Below are 17,726 nucleotides of genomic sequence, written 5' to 3'. Positions count from 1 at the left end.
GCTATCCCATGACTTTGTCACTTTTTTTTTCTTTTACCATGGTAAAAGGGCTCACATACTGTCCATTTTTGCTCATTTTGTCCTTCAGTGTTTTTACATAATCAAATGGATAGGAATGGAAAGAGACAAATTGTAACTCTAAACTAAATTGTGTATTTCAGATGCTGTCGCGTATCATAACCTCATCATCTGCAGAGAGAAACTGCCACTCGGAATACACACATGATTAAGGACGTAAAGACATCATAGAGGATTGTGAAGATATTTCACTGGAACCTGGTCTACTTCATCTATATCATGTTCAATGTCAATTTTTATTTATTAATGTATTCAGCTAATTACTGGAGTTAGAACAGTCATTTTTGCTACAAATTGCGATGTCAATAAAAAATAAAAGTAACCAATTTACATAACATGCTGTTTTTAATGCCAAATAGAGGCAACAAGACATATACAGGACTAAAAAAAAACATTAATATATATATATATATATATATATATATATATATATATATATATATATATATATATATATATATATATATATATATATATATATATATATATATATATAAAATGTACTAATATTAATAATATGAAGATACTAATATTAATGAAAATAAACTATTATTAAAAAGGTTACTTATAACACCATTAAGGTCCTATATAACACTTTCAAAGCATGGGTCTTTGTGAACCCTTATAAAATTTAGCACCAAAAAGGCACACACACACACACACACACACACACACACACAAAAGTACCTGTTGACCCAAAACGAAAGACTATTCATGCATTATAAATGTTTTCAGTCTATTATAAAGTTAGTAATGTGTCTGTGATTTTATAAAGATACAAATATTAATATTCATTTCTGCAATGCATTTAATTCACAAACACTGTATAATGACCTGAATAGTACAGAACATAATGAACGCAGTATCGGAGCACAGCTGCACACTGCCACTCTCTGGTCACTGCAGACATCTCCCATCACCAAACTGGCATTTCCTTGAATCTGAAAAGACACGATCAAAAAGCAAAATCTTTGTAACTTTGTATAACAAGAGACTGAGAAAAGATAGAAAATGTATTTTTGTCTCATGTGGATGAAAGACAACAACTCCCAGAATGCCTTTGCTTCGCTGCCCTACGAGGCCACTCCCAAAGCCACGGCTATTGGTTATCACTTGCCCACCATGACACCACCCCCACCGTTGTTTTGATATTCATAGTAATAAAATAATTTTGTTCAGTTAGAGTATAGACACTACAATTAAAAACTGAATGTGTCTTTTCAATAAAGTGTGAGTGAGCCGAACGAACGTCATGGCTCAGACGCAGCAGGAGTCAGATTTCATTCCTCACGAGCGAAGAGCACAGCTGAGGTAAGCGCGGCAATCATTCATGACGCATGTCCAGTCTGGTGCGTTATCAGATCGCATATGGAAGCTTAACTTTCATAGGAATTCATTGAAAAGTTGAAACACTCACTTTGCTCCGCACCGCTCCGTTATGAATGCCCGAGCCGAGCGGCAGCGGGCGTGCGCATTTACATTCTGTGAGTGAGATCCCTCCCCTGTGGGTGGGTTGAAAACATGCGGAACTAGCTCCTGTAGTCTCTAGCCTCTGGCCAAAAATCCTCCGATGACGCAAAATGACGATATTTGCATCATCGGAGGATTTTTTTCCAGAAATAAAATGTATAATTCTCTTGTCTCAGGGGGATATGAGGGGGGGGGGGGGGGGGGGGGAGTACCATAATTCAAATATACTACCGGGTTTCTACTGCTACAAAGCCTAATGCTTATCGCTGAAGTTACCCTTTAATGTATGACACAACTAAAAAGTGTGCAGTGTTCTAACCTGATGCTGTCATGTTCAGTGCTTGCTTCCTCATATGTGGACTTAGGGATGCTTCCTGGTGTCTCTCTCAACAGCAGACTCAGGAACACGGGTTCAGGACTGTTTCTTTTCCCATACCTGAGAGAGGTTAGGACAACAAGTATGGAAGCTAGTTTCCACCACGGAATTGCGACTTCTTATCTTAATTGCAAGTTTATATCTCACAATTCTCAGAAAAAGAAAAAAAAATCAGAATTGAGAGTTATAAAGCTTGGTTTTCATCTCGTTATTACAGTATTCATGACATGGTGTGAACGCAGCATAAATCTCACAATTCTAACCTTTTTTTCCTTGTGATATATATGCCGCGTTCACGCCATGTCATAATTACTGTAATTTCAAAATGATAACCTGTGACGTTCGACTCAGAGCTGTTCACGTCCTTGGACTCGGAATTATGTGTTTCTATGTCAACACTATCAACACCAAAATGTATCTGCAGCGGTCAGGTGGTACAAGTCAGAACTCCCCAAAAAATGTACAAGGTATAATTACGAGTTCTACGAGATCGTGAAAACTTTTTACAACTCGAAACCTCATACGGTAATTCCAACATGGCCTGAAGACACCTATAAACTTTAGTTAGATTTAGAAAGTTAGATTTGTAGGATGAAAACTCGCAATTACCTTTTTTATTTATGAGTTTATATCTCTTTATCACAATCTTTATTTCTAGCAATTCTGAGTTTATAACTCGCAATTCTGACTTTTTTTTCTCATAATGGTGAGATATAAACTCACAATTGTGAGTTATAAAGTCAGAATTGTGTGATATCAATTCCCAATTGCAAGAAAAAAAACGTCAGAATTGTGAGATAATACGATCTAAGCGCATGGTCTAAAGCGCACGGTGCAAGTGCACTTAGGGCACGTCCGAATCCACTTCTGCTAGGTCTAACGATGGGAAAAATGGTTGCCGCACGGTCTAAAAGAGTTGTTCCAATATGGAAGGCCGTTTCAGCATAAAAACGTTCCAGCGTTACTCGTCGTAATTATATTTTTACTAGTAACAATTCAATTAAAGAGCTCTACAATTCAATTATTACTAGTAACAATTACAATTAGAGAGCTCTATAATTCAATTATTACTAGTAACAATTATGATTAGAGAGCTCTCTAATTCAGTTCTTACTAGTAACAATTCCAATACAGAGCTCTCTAATTCAATTCTTACTAGTAACAATTCTAATTAGAGAGCTCTACAAATGAATTGTTACTAGTAGTATGTCTCCATTGACTTCCATTCATTTTTAATTAGAGAGCTCTACAATTCAATTCTTACTAGTAACAATTACAATTAGAGAGCTCTGCAATTGCATTTTTACTAGTAAGAATTGAATTAGAGAGCTCTCTAATCAAATTATTACTAGTAACAATTACAATTGTACAGAGGTGTCAAGTAACGAAGTACAAATACTTCGTTACCTTACTTAAGTAGAAATTTTGGGTATCTATACTTTACTGGAGTAATTATTTTTCAGCCTACTTTTTACTTCTACTCCTTACATTTTCAAGCAATTATCTGTACTTTCTACTCCTTACATTTTAATAATAGCCTCGTTACTCCTATTCCATTTCGGCATGTTTTCATTCCGACTTGTCAAAAAAAAAAAAAAACTATCCAGATAAATCGTGCCATCCGGATAGAATGAATTTGATTGTGGTTGGATGAGAAGGATAAACACAAACCATTCCGACACCCTATTGGTTGTACGCGATCAATCACGCCTGCACCTGCACAAATCACACATCATGTTGCCAGATAGGGCGGGTTCTCGCCGACGAGCACGCACTTTCAGCCAATCAGCGATCAGCAGGCAGACGTGCTCATTCATGACTTTAGCCGGGTTTTTAGCGCAATGATTCGTAGCTGTATATTCCAGTGATCGCTATGTCAGTGGCATAAATATACAGTAAGTTGAATCTACAATAAAGAGTGGGAGAGTGACTCAACTCTCAAACGTGAATTACACCTGTGACTCAAAGACTCTTTATAAATATAACCGTGACTCCTGTCCATCGTCATATACATACTTAGGACATCTGCAACTAGCAACCCCGACAGCTGCTGAAAGAGGTTTAAATCAACGATTAATCCGTTTTGACTGTGCTAAGTGCGTGTGCCATGTACTTCACGAAAGACATACTGTAGTTTTGTCAAAGCAAAGTGCAACACAAAGGTAAGCGCATTGTTATTATTTTTTGTTGGCGGATTATTGTACAGTATCAATTAATTACGCATTTTGGCAGTGGTGTGTGCATTAACGTGTGAAATGCCTGTTAATTACATTGCTTTTTCCAATCTCTATATTGGGCACTTTTTGCACATAAATTGGCTTCTTACTGTTGACAATGAAAATGATGCATGTGTTTTTCTGAGGGATTTCTATTTTGACAGTTTCTACCTGGACATATAGTCATATTTGATCCGTTTTACTGGGAAATAGATTTTTTTTTATCATCAATGTTATGTTTTAAGGAGATAAAATGGTAACTTACCTATAAACCTTGATTGGTATGGCAATAAAATAATATATCATTATTTTGGCAGTTAAAGTTATGTTTTTTTTTCTTGGAGTGACTAGTTGCCTATAAGTATTGTAAAGGTGCAACAAGTCAAAATTCAGAAGCATGTTATCAATAACCATTTTTTTTTTTAATTTAAATGTACATTTGGAGTTTTTGGGCTGGAAATCGTCGACCCAATCTGGCAACACTGATCACACATTCAAATAATGGTTATTGATAACATGCCTCTGAATTTGAACTACCCCTTTAATGGCATTTTTCCCCCTTACATTACTTTTACTTTTATACTTTAAGTAGTTTTGAAACCAGTACTTTTACACTTTTACTTGAGTAAAAAGCTTGAGTTGATACTTCAACTTCTACAGAAGTCTTTTTAAACCCTAGTATCTATACTTCTACCTGAGTAATGAATGCAAATACTTTTGACACCTCTGCAATTGTAGAGCTCTCTAAATCTATTCTTACTAGTAAAAATGCAATTGCAGAGCTCTCTAATTGAATTTTTACTAGTAAAAAAAACAAATTAAAGATATGTATAATTGCAGAGCTCTGTAATTGAATTAGAGAGCTCTGCAATTGAATTCTTACTAGTAATAATTTGATTAGAGAGCTCTCTAATTGTAATTCTTACTAGTAACTATTCAATTAGAGAGCTCTGTAATTGATTTAGAGAGCTCTCTAATTCAATTCTTACTAGTAAGAATTACATTAAAGAGCTCTCTAATTGTCATTTGTACTAGTAAGAACTGATTTAGAGAGCTCTCTAATTCAATTGCAGAGCTCTGTAATTGAATTAGAGAGCTCTGCAATTGAATTCTTACTAGTAATAAATGAATTGTAGAGCTCTCTAATTGGAATTGTTACTAGTAAAAACTGAATTATAGAGCTCTACAATTCAGTTGTTACTAGTAAGAATACAATAGCAGAGCTCTATAATTCAATTAGAGAGCTCTCTAATCATAATTGTTACTAGTAAAAATTGAATTATAGAGCTCTCTAATTGTAATTGTTACTAGTAATAATTGAATTGTAGAGCTCTTTAATTGAATTGTTACTAGTAAAAATATAATTACGACGAGTAACGCTGGAACGTTTTTATGCTGAAACGGCAGTTCCTATAGTCTCTTAATGAGTCATGGGTGTGTTTTGGGCGTAACGTGCAATAAACCAATCAGAGTCTCATCTCCCATTCCCTTTAAAAACCAGTTGTGCTTGCACCATTGCAGATTCGCTATTTACAAGATGGAATTTGCGAGCGGAAAGACTGAACACTTCTCCAGAGAGGAATCCTTTTATTTTTAATATTTAAAAATGTTTGTGTGCTGCTGCGTGTCCCTGTGAGTGTAATAAGCAGAGTGTATGCATGTTGTGCACCCGCCTACGCGCATATTAGTAACACGCCCTTCAAATAACAAAAATAATATTGCGCCAATGGCAGTGGATTTCAGTTGCCTCAAAATAGCAACATGCCAACAATGTGCCTGAACACGGCTCGTTTTCAGACCAGCATGGCCATGGGCGAAAAGAGGGGCGTGAGTGCATTTGCTATTTAAACAACGTGGCGCTGGACGTGAAAATGATAACTGCGTGGGGCTGAAACTGGCAAAAAACACTCGCGTCACGCCTGGCGCCGCATTGCGCAGGGGGTATGATAGGGCCCAAAAAGTTGCAACCACATTTTTTAAATCCGTGGCAGAAACAATCTTCCATAAATTAGAGCTACAAAAGCATCTGAGGAAATAATTTTTTTTTTTACAAAATTCCCCAAAATAAGAGAAAATGTAACTTATGTAACGTGTCTTATTATTAGTAAAATTATGGAAATATACTGTAAAAATAAATGCAAATTTTTTTGTAAACTCAATTTCAACTTGCTTGCACTTTGCTAAATACTTTAGCAGGGCCGGCCCGTGGCACAGGCGGAATAGGCAAATGCTAGGGGCGCCACTCATCCATAGGGGCGCCAAAATGTATTAATGATACCCCCGCCTCTTCCCGGTCCCCCTCATCAATCTCCCCCCACCGATCTACTTGAAGTGCGTCGGAAATACAACGCGCGATCAGTTTATCGTTAGAGGAATTTGTTGTGTCGCATCGCCTCTCGCCGCATCCAACGCAGACAGGATTGCTTTCATTTTTTAGGGTGCTTGGCCACTCGCGCCAGGTGTTGACACAGTGTAAGTTGCCTGATTATTTATGACGGATGGCCGAATTGTAGTGTCAAAAAAGACAGAAGCCCTCTGATGCAGGAAAGATAACGGAAACACTGCTCTTCAGGGCCGTGCAGAGAGTTCGTCAGGGGCAGGGGCTCAAATGTAAAAAAGGGGCAATATGTAAATATATAGCCTATATATATATATATATATATATATATATATATATATATATATATATATATATATATATATATATATATATATATATATATATATATATATATATATATATATATATATATATATATATATATATATATATATATATATATATACATACATGTGTGTATATATAGCCTGCATTTATTTAATCAAAAATACAGAAAAAACAGTAGCCTAATATTGTGAAGAATTATTACATTGTGTTCTTTTTAACTTTTTATTAATCAAAGAATCTTGAAAAGAGTATCAGTTTCCATCATTGACATTAAATCCTCATATTAGAATGATTTCTGAATGATCATGTGACACTGAAGAGTGGAGTAGGCCTAATGATGCTGAAAATACAGCTGTGATCACAGGAATAAATTATATTTTAAATTATTTTAAAATAGAAAACCATTATTTTAATATATTTCGCAATATTGCTGTTTTTTATCAAATAAATGTAGGCTTTGAAAATGAAATGTAACCATTTCGCCAGTCACTTGGGTTTTCTTAACTTTGATAGTTTCATAAATAAAATAGTAATAGTAAACGGTGTATCAATATACATAAAAGTGAATTTAACACTACTTACCATTAATGCGACTTTTGCTGCTGTGGTTTTGTGCAGGGATTTGTTTGTTGTTTGTTAAAATCCATTTTGTCAGTGATGCAATTTATAAAATGAGCCAAACCGCAGGAAATTGTTCCACAAACGTTAGTTCGTCTGTCCATGTAATTTTCAACCGATTTATGAATAAGAACAGAAAATTACCGCTTCACATCGCCCAATGGAATTTGAACTTGCTTTGCCAGATCACGATTGGTTGGTGTATATACATGACAAACGGGCATTGGTGAATTGTGTAATACTTTAAATATAGCTAATATATAGCTTTGTAATTAAATCAACACATTAGCTCTGATTATCGATATAAAAAAAATATTGGTTTACTTTTTTCCCGTAAGGCCACACACTCTCTGAAAGGACCATATTTGGCTCGAGAGCCGTTTCCGAACAGGGGAAACTCAGCAGTCAATCAAAACGCACGCGACCCATAGCAACGCGTTATGGCAACGCCTCAACAGAAATTGTCCGACTTTTGAGCCGTTCGTTACTATTGTATACATTGTCATGTTATAATAATCACATTTATTTAGTTTTATTAACCACAATATTATCATTGATATCTGTCTGAGAGGGGCACTTTTGATTCATTTTGAAAAAGGGCAGGGGCTCGAGCACCTTATCTAGTAAATGCACCTTGATTTAAGATTTTTTAGATATTTGGACTGGAAACAAGAAAAAGATTCTTGTTTAAATTAGAAGAGCATTTTTTGCAGTAAAGACAGAAGTAAAGTGATGACATTAAACAAATTAATGAACAGTTTATTTAATTGCATAGTAGTAAAATACTAATGTTTGCTAATTAATTCCAGTTATTTTTACCTTAAACTTTATGCAAGCAGCTGTTCTGGGTTCTCCAGTGGCCACAGCCAGTGTGATTTTATACAAAATAAAAAACTTTTTTAACACTTTTTTTTAAACTTTTCTAATGTTTTAACTCTGCAGTTGTAAGTTTTAAGGGAGTTTTAAGGGGGTGTATATCAATTTTAAAATGTATTTGCCCAAATTAGTAATGATAATTATATACAGGTTTAATTAAAATAGCAACATTTTATGTAAAATTCACATTAAATATCTACATTTCTGTTTAATTCCTGGTGAAAACATGAATGCTCATAGTTGCTCGTTGTTTCCAAAGACTGATAACATGTAGTGCTAAACATTGACACAAGGGGCACCAAGGAAAATCTTGCCTAGGGCAGCAAATTGGTCAGGGCCGGCCTTGTACTTTAGGACTTGCTATTGTCCTGCTTTCTGTCTTTTACTGATTAATTTACAATTTTGTTGTGTCTTACCTTTGTTGTGTGATGAGCTTGATATAGTGCCGCAGGGCAGTATGGTATCTTGTCATGTCCTCTCCAGGAATGACTGTGTCTGGTGTGAATGGATATGCATCTGTGGCTATCCCTATCCACATCACAGCAACGATCATGAACATGAACTGATGAGAGTGCATCTAGAAAACAGCAAAAAAAGAAAAGACAAGAAAAGCTGACTCTGTGATACATAATCTGAGGATCACACGATTCAATATAAACTTAGCCTACATTTGAAAAAAAAATTTTGAAAAAAAAAGAGTCCGGGGCTTGTTTTGTTTTTTCACATAAATAAATAATAATATATAATCATATATATTATATATATATATATATATATATAATTTTTATGTAAATATATAATTAATGAATAATTATAAAATTTGTTTTTCCATTTTTGCTCCTTATATTGTAAAAATAATAATAATAATAATTTTATAATGTACAAAACTATGCATAAAACAAGTGAACTCAACAGGTCTACCCTTGATAAGAACTTTACCTTTGTGTAAGAATCTACTTTCATAATATATACTGTCTGGCTGAGAAAAAAAAAAGCCAATGCAAGAGTCCAGCACACAGAAAGACTTTCAGTGATTTTAATGAAAATGATCATTCATGCTCCCTCCCAACCATTCATTCACAAATTGAGCCTGATGAATCTTGACATTTTCATCCTGGAATATGGTATTGATGTGTCTTCCTACATGGTTTTTTAAGAAATGAAAAGCGGCACACTCCTTTATTAAGGTTAAAACAGCAGAACTGTTGCCATGAACATATAACAGGCTAGAAAACATCAATAATCACTGCATTAATGATCCAATCACAGACTCTTAAACATTTGCCTATTTAAATCCAAACAGATAATTTTTAGGCCGGGTTGAGTAGTTAAACAATGTCTATTATATAGGCCTAGTTTTCCCAGTGTGTTCTTGTGTTTACCTACAACAACAACAGCAACATATGATGAAATTGATATTTTGAATAGTGCCGAATAAAATTTTAATATTAGAAATAATTATTTAAGAGGGTTTGAACTAGGTGTTTGAAACAAACCCCTGCTTGTACACTTATTTTGACTAAAACCTAATAGCTAGTAAGTTATATCTAATCTTGTCGCGACAATCCCGGTGTATCTTACTTTTGAGTAAGGCACTGACGATTATTTAACGACATTATTTGACGACATTAACACTGACGACTTATATATGATTAAAACTAAACAAAAAATTTATTTTACTCACCGTCCTGCTCCAGAATGAGTATTTATTGTGGGTTTGACTGACACCGCAGCTCCCTGTGATCTCAAGTGGTCTGACGAACTGAGGGCACTTGCTAGATGCAGATGTGAACTAGCTAGCACGCCTAGCACGCTGACAGTAGCCCATCCTTTGATGGCTACTTCCAGCAGGATAATGCACCATGTCACAAAGCTCGAATCATTTCAAATTGAGTTCACTGCACTAAAATGGCCCCCACAGTCACCAGATCTCAACCCAATAGAGCATCTTTGGGATGTGGTGGAACGGGAGCTTCGTGCCCTGGATGTGCATCCCACAAATCTCCATCAACTGCAAGATGCTATCCTATCAATATGGGCCAACATTTCTAAAGAATGCTTTCAGGACCTTGTTGAATCAATGCCACGTAGAATTAAGGCAGTTCTGAAGGCGAAAGGGGGTCAAACACAGTATTAGTATGGTGTTCCTAATAATCCTTTAGGTGAGTGTATATAGTGCTATGTTCTATTAAATGACCTTGGGACCTTAACCATTCATCAACCTGCCAGTTAAGAGCACTGTATAATTGCTCTGTGGTCTGATTTCCAATAATTGAAAATTATTATGTTACATAACTTTTAACATCTCACCCTGATGAGCTTCTTCCTAAGTGGCTAAAATTGTACCTTTCATCGATATTTGGACTGATGCGTTTTAATGCGAGTGGAGTGGAGTACCTCACTTGAAATGCCAGGTGACCTATTCAAGGTCAACACTCACATAGAGACTCAAAGTGAAAGGTGATTGTGTTGTGCTCAAAATACTAATGAAAATGTGTTTTACTTTCTCACAAATTTGTTGACGACACTAGAAAGTTATTATACTCTCACGAATATTCACTAGCATTCCAAATTGCTCTCCTTTTCAGAAATATACTGCACTCTGTTTGAGACACTTTTTGATGATCCTGAGAAAAAAAAAAGAATGACAGGAAGATAACACGGAGACAATTTTCACAAAGGGCAATTTCAAAGTAAGGTCTTGTCAGTGACTGAGATTACAGCTGACAGCCTTTTACGACACTGAATATGACAAAACATTTCAAAATGGAAAAACTAAGCATCTTCTTCCTCTTTTACCACTTTATTCTGGCTTTATACATTTATTTTTGACCTATTCCGGGAACATAAAACAGGGTGTGAGGAACAAACAAACAAACACCTCTGTATTTTTGTTTTCTTAGAAGGAAATTATAAAGTAAAAGGGCAAAAAACACAAACATATTTCAAATTTACACATCAACTGAGATGAAGTAGTCCTCCTTTAGGGCCTCAGAAGCAGACAGTCTTGTAGAGGAAGTCAGCAGCTTTGAGAGGAGCCGGAGCAATTTAGCATCCTGTCAGAGATACATTAGATAATTGAATAATTGAGTAATACATTTTAACTAATATTTATCAGCTCTTATATTCTACATACCAGATCCAAACCAGTGAACTCTACATTTTGATGCTCATTCTCTAGAGTTCCGCTGAAGTCTGGAACATGCAGCTGTGAACATAGAAGTCTACTTTACTGACAGAAACAGACAAATTTATTTTTAAAGTGCGCCTATTATGCTATTTTAAAGGGGTTTAAAATAACATTTAACAGTTTTAATTAGGGAAAGAACTACCATTCCATGAAGCATTGTGAAACATTGTGTAATATATATATATATATATACACAAAAATAAAGTATTTTGAGAACGACTTTGTCATTAACTTTATATGAGTGGGCGGAGCTAGAGCTCTTATGGTGTATTTTGATCATCACGACTAGCTGATTGGTGGAATTTTCTGTACGGCATCATGGGAAATATAGTTTTTCAACATGAATTCTGTTGTTAAGGAGTATTTAAAAAAATAAGTTGAAATACGGGCTGACGGCTTCAACAGAAGCAAATACCATCGAATAACAACCTCGTAGCTCACATTAGGAATGTCTCTAAAGGTTTACTAGTTATCTTTAAAAATAAATTTTCCTATGGAGAAAATGAATGGAGTTTGCTTCCGGGACCCAACTTCTGCACTCAGATTAGCGTCTGATAGCGTTTTACCATATCAATTTGAGTTCTCATCCATTGGAAGTGTAGCCTGGATGCCGTTGTGGAGCAACTTTGCCCGGACAGAAGCTGTTCGGACCAATCAAATTGTCAGGGCGGACTTTAGACGATGATGGACCAAGCGGTAACCTCCTGCAGTTTTTCTTGAAGCCAATATGGAAGTGACATATACTGCAATTCATCGACTGGCCACTAGGGCTCCAGAAGGGAGCAGAATCTCATTGAGCCCCATGTTAAAATGCCCAACTCTACAGCAGATTAAAACATGTTTACAGCATGGTAAAATTTGGGTTTGGGGGGTAAAATATGTGTTTTTTTGGCAGGGTTGCCTGGGTTCCTGGGTCTAAATATCACATAATTGGGGTCGCTTCAACCCGCGGACATGGAAAAACAGACACTTTGTGTTAGTGCTGGGCGGTATACCGGTTCATACCGAATACCGGTATTTATTTATTTTATGATATGAATTTTGATGATACTGCAATACCGGTATATGTCGCTTTAACAACGTTCGGAGCGCGGCGCAGCGCGTCATTGTTTGAGAGGGGACCCATTTCATTGATGCACTGTAGTAAGAGCAGTCAGAGCACAGTTGAGATCGCATTACAGCACAGCCTATGGCTGAATCCTATACTCTCATTCACTATTCCCTATGTTATCACTTTATTTGAAGGAGTGAATGAAAACGTGCGTGAAGTCGGACAACCGTTGTGTGTACATCGGCTGTACACTCGTTATTGCGGTGCAATGGGATAGAATGAGTGCACTCAATAACGTCCACTAAGGTTTCGGACACCACTACAAAGCGCTGTGCCCTCCAAATAATGCTATATTTGAGGTTATGGGAGCGATGTCGGATTCAGCCCTTGATTATAGTGGAGAATTCAAACTACACGCGGCGCGCGAGAGCGAGCGGTTTCTGCACGGAGCGCCGCTATGGGATTAACAACGCTCACCACATGGATCATATAGCACTGATATAGACCGGAGTGAGCACGTTTACATTTTTTATGGACATATTTCATAAACTCTAGTGCTCTAGAACCAGAAGTGTGTATGCGCGCATATTTCATCACGTCTTATTAAAATGAAATGTATGCACTGATTACACTGATAACCTATGTCTGATCACGAACGCGCTGACACGATGGATTATTCAAAAGACAATGATGTAAGTTAATAAATAAACTGACAATTCAAAGAAGAATGGGCCAAAAAGTAACTGCTTTATTCTTTCTGTGTTAAACTGATGTGTGTCATTCGTTCAGAGAGTCCTCTTAAATGTAGGCTATTGCAAATATCTGCGTTTCTCCTCGTTTTGGCAGTTTGTTGTTATATAGGATTAGATTTTTAAAATGCTTAAGGTGCCCTCAAATCAACTTTTAATATTCAGGTGTCTGTAAGTATGATTCTGAGCGTGTTGCATGTCTGTGTTTTATTGGTTGTTGTCTCTCCACAGCATCATTTTGTAAACCTGTAGACCTATTAACTCTAGTGTGGAATTTTTCTACAATATTCACTCGTCATGACAGTGAAACAGGGTATTCTAGTCAATCTCCTGCAGTATTTCCTCTCTCAATCAGTAGAAAATGTGATTAACACCTTGTCAAGCATAGGGGAAAAAATACTGTCATATACCGTGAAACCGATATAATTTAGAAAAATACCGTGATATACATTTTTGGTCATACCGCCCAGCACTACTTTGTGTAGTTGAGTTCTGTTGACATTTGACAACTAACGTTGTGCGTCGCTCCGTTGCTCTGATTGGTTGTAGGTCTATCCCATTGAGGTCTTTCCTGGTTTGGTTGAAACACGCCCCATAATCACAGCCCAATGGAGCAGTATCAGACCAAGCCTATAGCACTCCTCTCAGAAATTGAAGCCTCCGCGTCTCGATCGCCCCCCCGGTGGTCGGTCCCAGTATAGCTCCTAAACCCCACCTCTCCATGTATTAGAATGGACACGTGACACACTAAACTTCAAATAACTGTTTCCTAAAGATGGTTTCTGTCATTTTAGGCAGTTTTTATCACAATGATTTCATTTCAAGTGTTCGTTTTTTAAATAAGTTTAGTTTTAGTTAGTTATCTGATGCTATAAAAACGGGGGGTGTGACGTCATGATTGACAGCTGAGATTGACGGCTTCTCTGAGTGAAGTTGTCACTAAGGCACTAACAGACTTTTTCTGGATTTTTGGGAGGAGATTGGAGCTTTAGCTTTAATTTGTACATTTCCATTTTGTTTATTTCACACCATCATAATGAATTGTTCTGCATCTGAGAGAGTGTGGGCGGGCTTTTGATAATCGCGCCTCTACTTCCTGCTTTCTACTGCGCAACTCCGGTCCCGAGATCGCTACTGCGCAGACTCGGTCCCAAGATGTCTGCGCCGTGTGCGGGCCTAAAAAAGCTTCAACTCTGGTCAGCGGAAGTCAATGAAGTCACGTCGTCCATATTTTTTTATGGTCTATGTATCAGACTCATATTCTGACTAGAATTGAGTATGACAACGTCAGGCTATTGGAAGTGCACACAAAGTGGATTTTACAGAGCGACATGGTGATGGAAAGAAAAAAAATGAGATGGAAGAAAAAATTCAAATGTCAATGCTTTTGTGTTCTGCCACAAATGTTTTGCGTTCCTCCAATAAATGTTTAGTTCGCTCACAAACCTGTTCTTTGAAAGTTTCACGGGGGACACAAAAGATTTTGCAAGGGAACGGAAAGGTTTTGTACGCGAACGCAGCGAATATCTTTTTGCACCTCCCATATCATAATTTGTCTATCTCCATGTCTCTTTAGGGGCTCCGTAGGATTTACTTTCAGCGTCTTCTCGACTTGTCGACAATACGAACCCAATTCATCCAGGCCTTAGCTACAGCTATAGTGTTTGAGGGCGGATCAAAGCCAGTGAAAACCATCAGCCGGCATCATGCAAAATTTTTTTTATAAAGCTACATAGGTTTGTGCAGGAAGTAAGTCTGGAATGTCTTGTTTCAGGCAGTTCAGAATTGGGGTTTTTTTGGGAGACAATAACTCAATTTATTGTGCATTTTGTTTTTTTTAACTTTGCAGACCTTTACATTCACAAACGGCTATATTACACTACATGAAAGGTAATATCTGAAAAAGAATAATAGGGCCACTTTAAAGATACCAGTTGTTTTTATATTTTTATATCTTATAATTACATATTCATATGCAATCTGTATTTTTAGTATAACTGTATATACTAATAATGATATACTATAATGAACTTATAATTTAATTTATAAATTATAATTGTATTTAGTAAATAAATAAGCAAGCAAGCAATAGTTCTACCCAGAGCATGATGCCTCCAAAGGCATACATATCCGTGGCTGGGGAAGGCGGCAGACCCTGCTTCAACTCTGGAGCCACCAGACTGATGGAACCAGCCACCATCCCACTGTCAAACACCCTCTGCTCCTATAAAAAAGAAAAGAAAAAATTATTCTCAAAACTATTGTCTGAGATCAAGACCAGGTCTGTTTCCATTTAGTTTTTTCCCCAAAAGGTAAATTAATCTATAATGTCACAAGTTGCATTTGATTAAATTTCACGTACAGGTGTCTTTGTGAGATCGTAATCTCCAACAATGCCTTTCTCCCGGCCGATGGCAAACACGTTGCAGGGATGCAAAGATGCATGAGTAACAGATGCTGCATGAAGACTCTGCAGTCCCAGAGCTACATCCTTCATCACCTTCCTAACCTCCTATGTCACAATAATAAAATAAAAAAAAATCAGGACAAAAATAGCCTTATGCATTTAACGGCACAGTATGTAAGTTTCGGCGCTAGAGGTCGCTTATTCAAAATAAAGGCATAGCTTGAAGATGCCGTGAATGAGGGTGGAATCTTGGGAGTTGTAGTCTTGACTCAGCAGATGGAAAGGAATCCGACGGACTCGGGCAGAAATCATGTTCATGAATGAGCGAATGTATTAAAGTTTTACTAACATTTACTAATGTTCGCTCGGTGGCTGGTATGAGAGATTTGTTTCACTTTGCAGTAATCTAGATCGATATTAGAATGTCATATTAATAAAAATATTTTGGATTTATTGTCAGAACAATGTCTAAAAGCTGCTATGTGACAGGGTGTACAGCAAACAAGCTAAACAAACACAGAAATAAGTTTTTATAAGCCGCCAACCCCAAAAAAACGAGCGTTTAAGGAGACTAAAGTGGATACAGGCAATAAGACGTGACGCTTCAGCAGAATAATGGGTACATTTTGGGATCCTGACACCCAGTATGCCTCAGTATACCCATGTGTGCAGTCAACATTTTGTCACTGTTAAGTCAAATATCCAAATGTCTGTTTTATATATTATATTTCCTATCGCTGATTACGTTCCCCTCTAGTGGGTGTAGTTCTCAGTGTCGCGCTCTGTCTCAATTGCCTGTATCCACTTTTTTGTCCTTAAACGCTCGTTTTTTGGGTCAACAGCTTAAAAAAAACTTTTTTGGTTCTGGGTTTTGTTTAGCATGTTTGCTGTACACTTTGTCAGAAATGACAAGGAGGCAGGTTCACGCAATACAAAGTCAATGGAGAGCGTTGGATTGGTTTTTGGATATTTTAATCTAAAAATCTTACATAATGTGCCTTTAAAATAAAATAAATCACAAAAAGTAAAGGATGCACCAAAATTTAAAATCTATCCTAAAATCTATTATTTTTCGTTTAAATAAAATAAAATAAAATATATAAAAATCAGTCATGACTCAATTCTTAATAATTCAAAAGATAAAATAAAATTACGTGCATTATAATAATTTTATGTTAATCTGTATGCATTGTAGACAAGTGGTAAAGTTTGTCAAATATATTTGGAAGTGCTGCACTCACACAAGAGGACAGTGGGGAGGATTTCTGAATGGCCCTGAGACTTCCATTAGAGTAGTGTGGTACCATGACGTATGCCAGTGGATCAGACTGGATAGAACAGAAGACATTTTAGGCATGAGCTGGTACAGAGCAGAAACATCACCAAAAAAAAGTACTGCACAAGTATAGTAAAATATGAAGAGAACTTTGCCGCAAAACAGCGCCAGAAGAGGAACAGCTGTGGCCGGATTCTGCTGCTGTGCTCTGTGATAGTGAGCAGCTTGTTCAAGCATCTTCACCTCTGACTCTTCATCCACAGCATAGCACTGCAAACAACCCAACATCCTTAGAAACATTCAGCAATGTAGAGCGACAACAAAACGTGTTTGGATACTTTGGCCACACATGAATGTCATTGAATTAGGTTAACAAAAGGTTTGGAATAAAAAAGATTTTAAGTCTCTTATATTCACAGAGGCTGCATTTATTTGATCAAAAATACAGTAATGATAGTTATCTTGCCTTTAAAATAACAGTTTTATGTAAATATTACATTTTAAATAATTTGTTTTAAAATTAAAATACATTTTTTTAATGTGATGATGTGATGGTAAAAGTAAATTTTCAGCATCATTACTCCAGTCTTCAGTGTCACATAATCCTTCAGAAATCAATCTAATATGATGATTTGTTGCTCAAGAAACATTTATTATTATTATTATCGAAAACAGTTGTGCTACTTAATATACTTGTGGAAACTGTGATTCAGTACCATTCAAAAGTTTGGGGGTAAGTAAGATGACATTT

At 36.5% G+C, this 17,726-nt stretch overlaps 2 protein-coding genes across 2 annotated transcripts in view; one reads left to right on the top strand and one right to left on the bottom strand.

Annotated features, from left to right (window-relative positions):
- Window positions 1-17,726, top strand: part of gtf3c6 (general transcription factor IIIC, polypeptide 6, alpha) — a 1,355,101-nt gene that overhangs the window by 932,836 nt on the left and 404,539 nt on the right. The gene's annotated exons all lie outside the window — the stretch shown is intronic.
- Window positions 995-17,726, bottom strand: part of stk31 (serine/threonine kinase 31) — a gene marked incomplete at both ends in the record, with an annotated part of 33,218 nt that continues 16,486 nt past the window's right edge. Inside the window, 10 exons of the mRNA XM_079838087.1 lie at window positions 995-1,019; window positions 1,868-1,984; window positions 8,719-8,879; window positions 10,899-10,929; window positions 11,258-11,358; window positions 11,439-11,510; window positions 15,391-15,516; window positions 15,655-15,804; window positions 16,941-17,027; window positions 17,126-17,245. Of these exons, the coding sequence (XP_079694213.1) occupies window positions 995-1,019; window positions 1,868-1,984; window positions 8,719-8,879; window positions 10,899-10,929; window positions 11,258-11,358; window positions 11,439-11,510; window positions 15,391-15,516; window positions 15,655-15,804; window positions 16,941-17,027; window positions 17,126-17,245 (990 nt within the window). The remainder of the gene's footprint in view (window positions 1,020-1,867; window positions 1,985-8,718; window positions 8,880-10,898; window positions 10,930-11,257; window positions 11,359-11,438; window positions 11,511-15,390; window positions 15,517-15,654; window positions 15,805-16,940; window positions 17,028-17,125; window positions 17,246-17,726) is intronic.

Source organism: Gobio gobio, assembly GCF_949357685.1.
Source record: "Gobio gobio genome assembly, chromosome: 15".
NCBI classification, from domain to species: domain Eukaryota; kingdom Metazoa; phylum Chordata; class Actinopteri; order Cypriniformes; family Gobionidae; genus Gobio; species Gobio gobio.
This window is presented reverse-complemented; position numbering and strand designations above follow the sequence as displayed.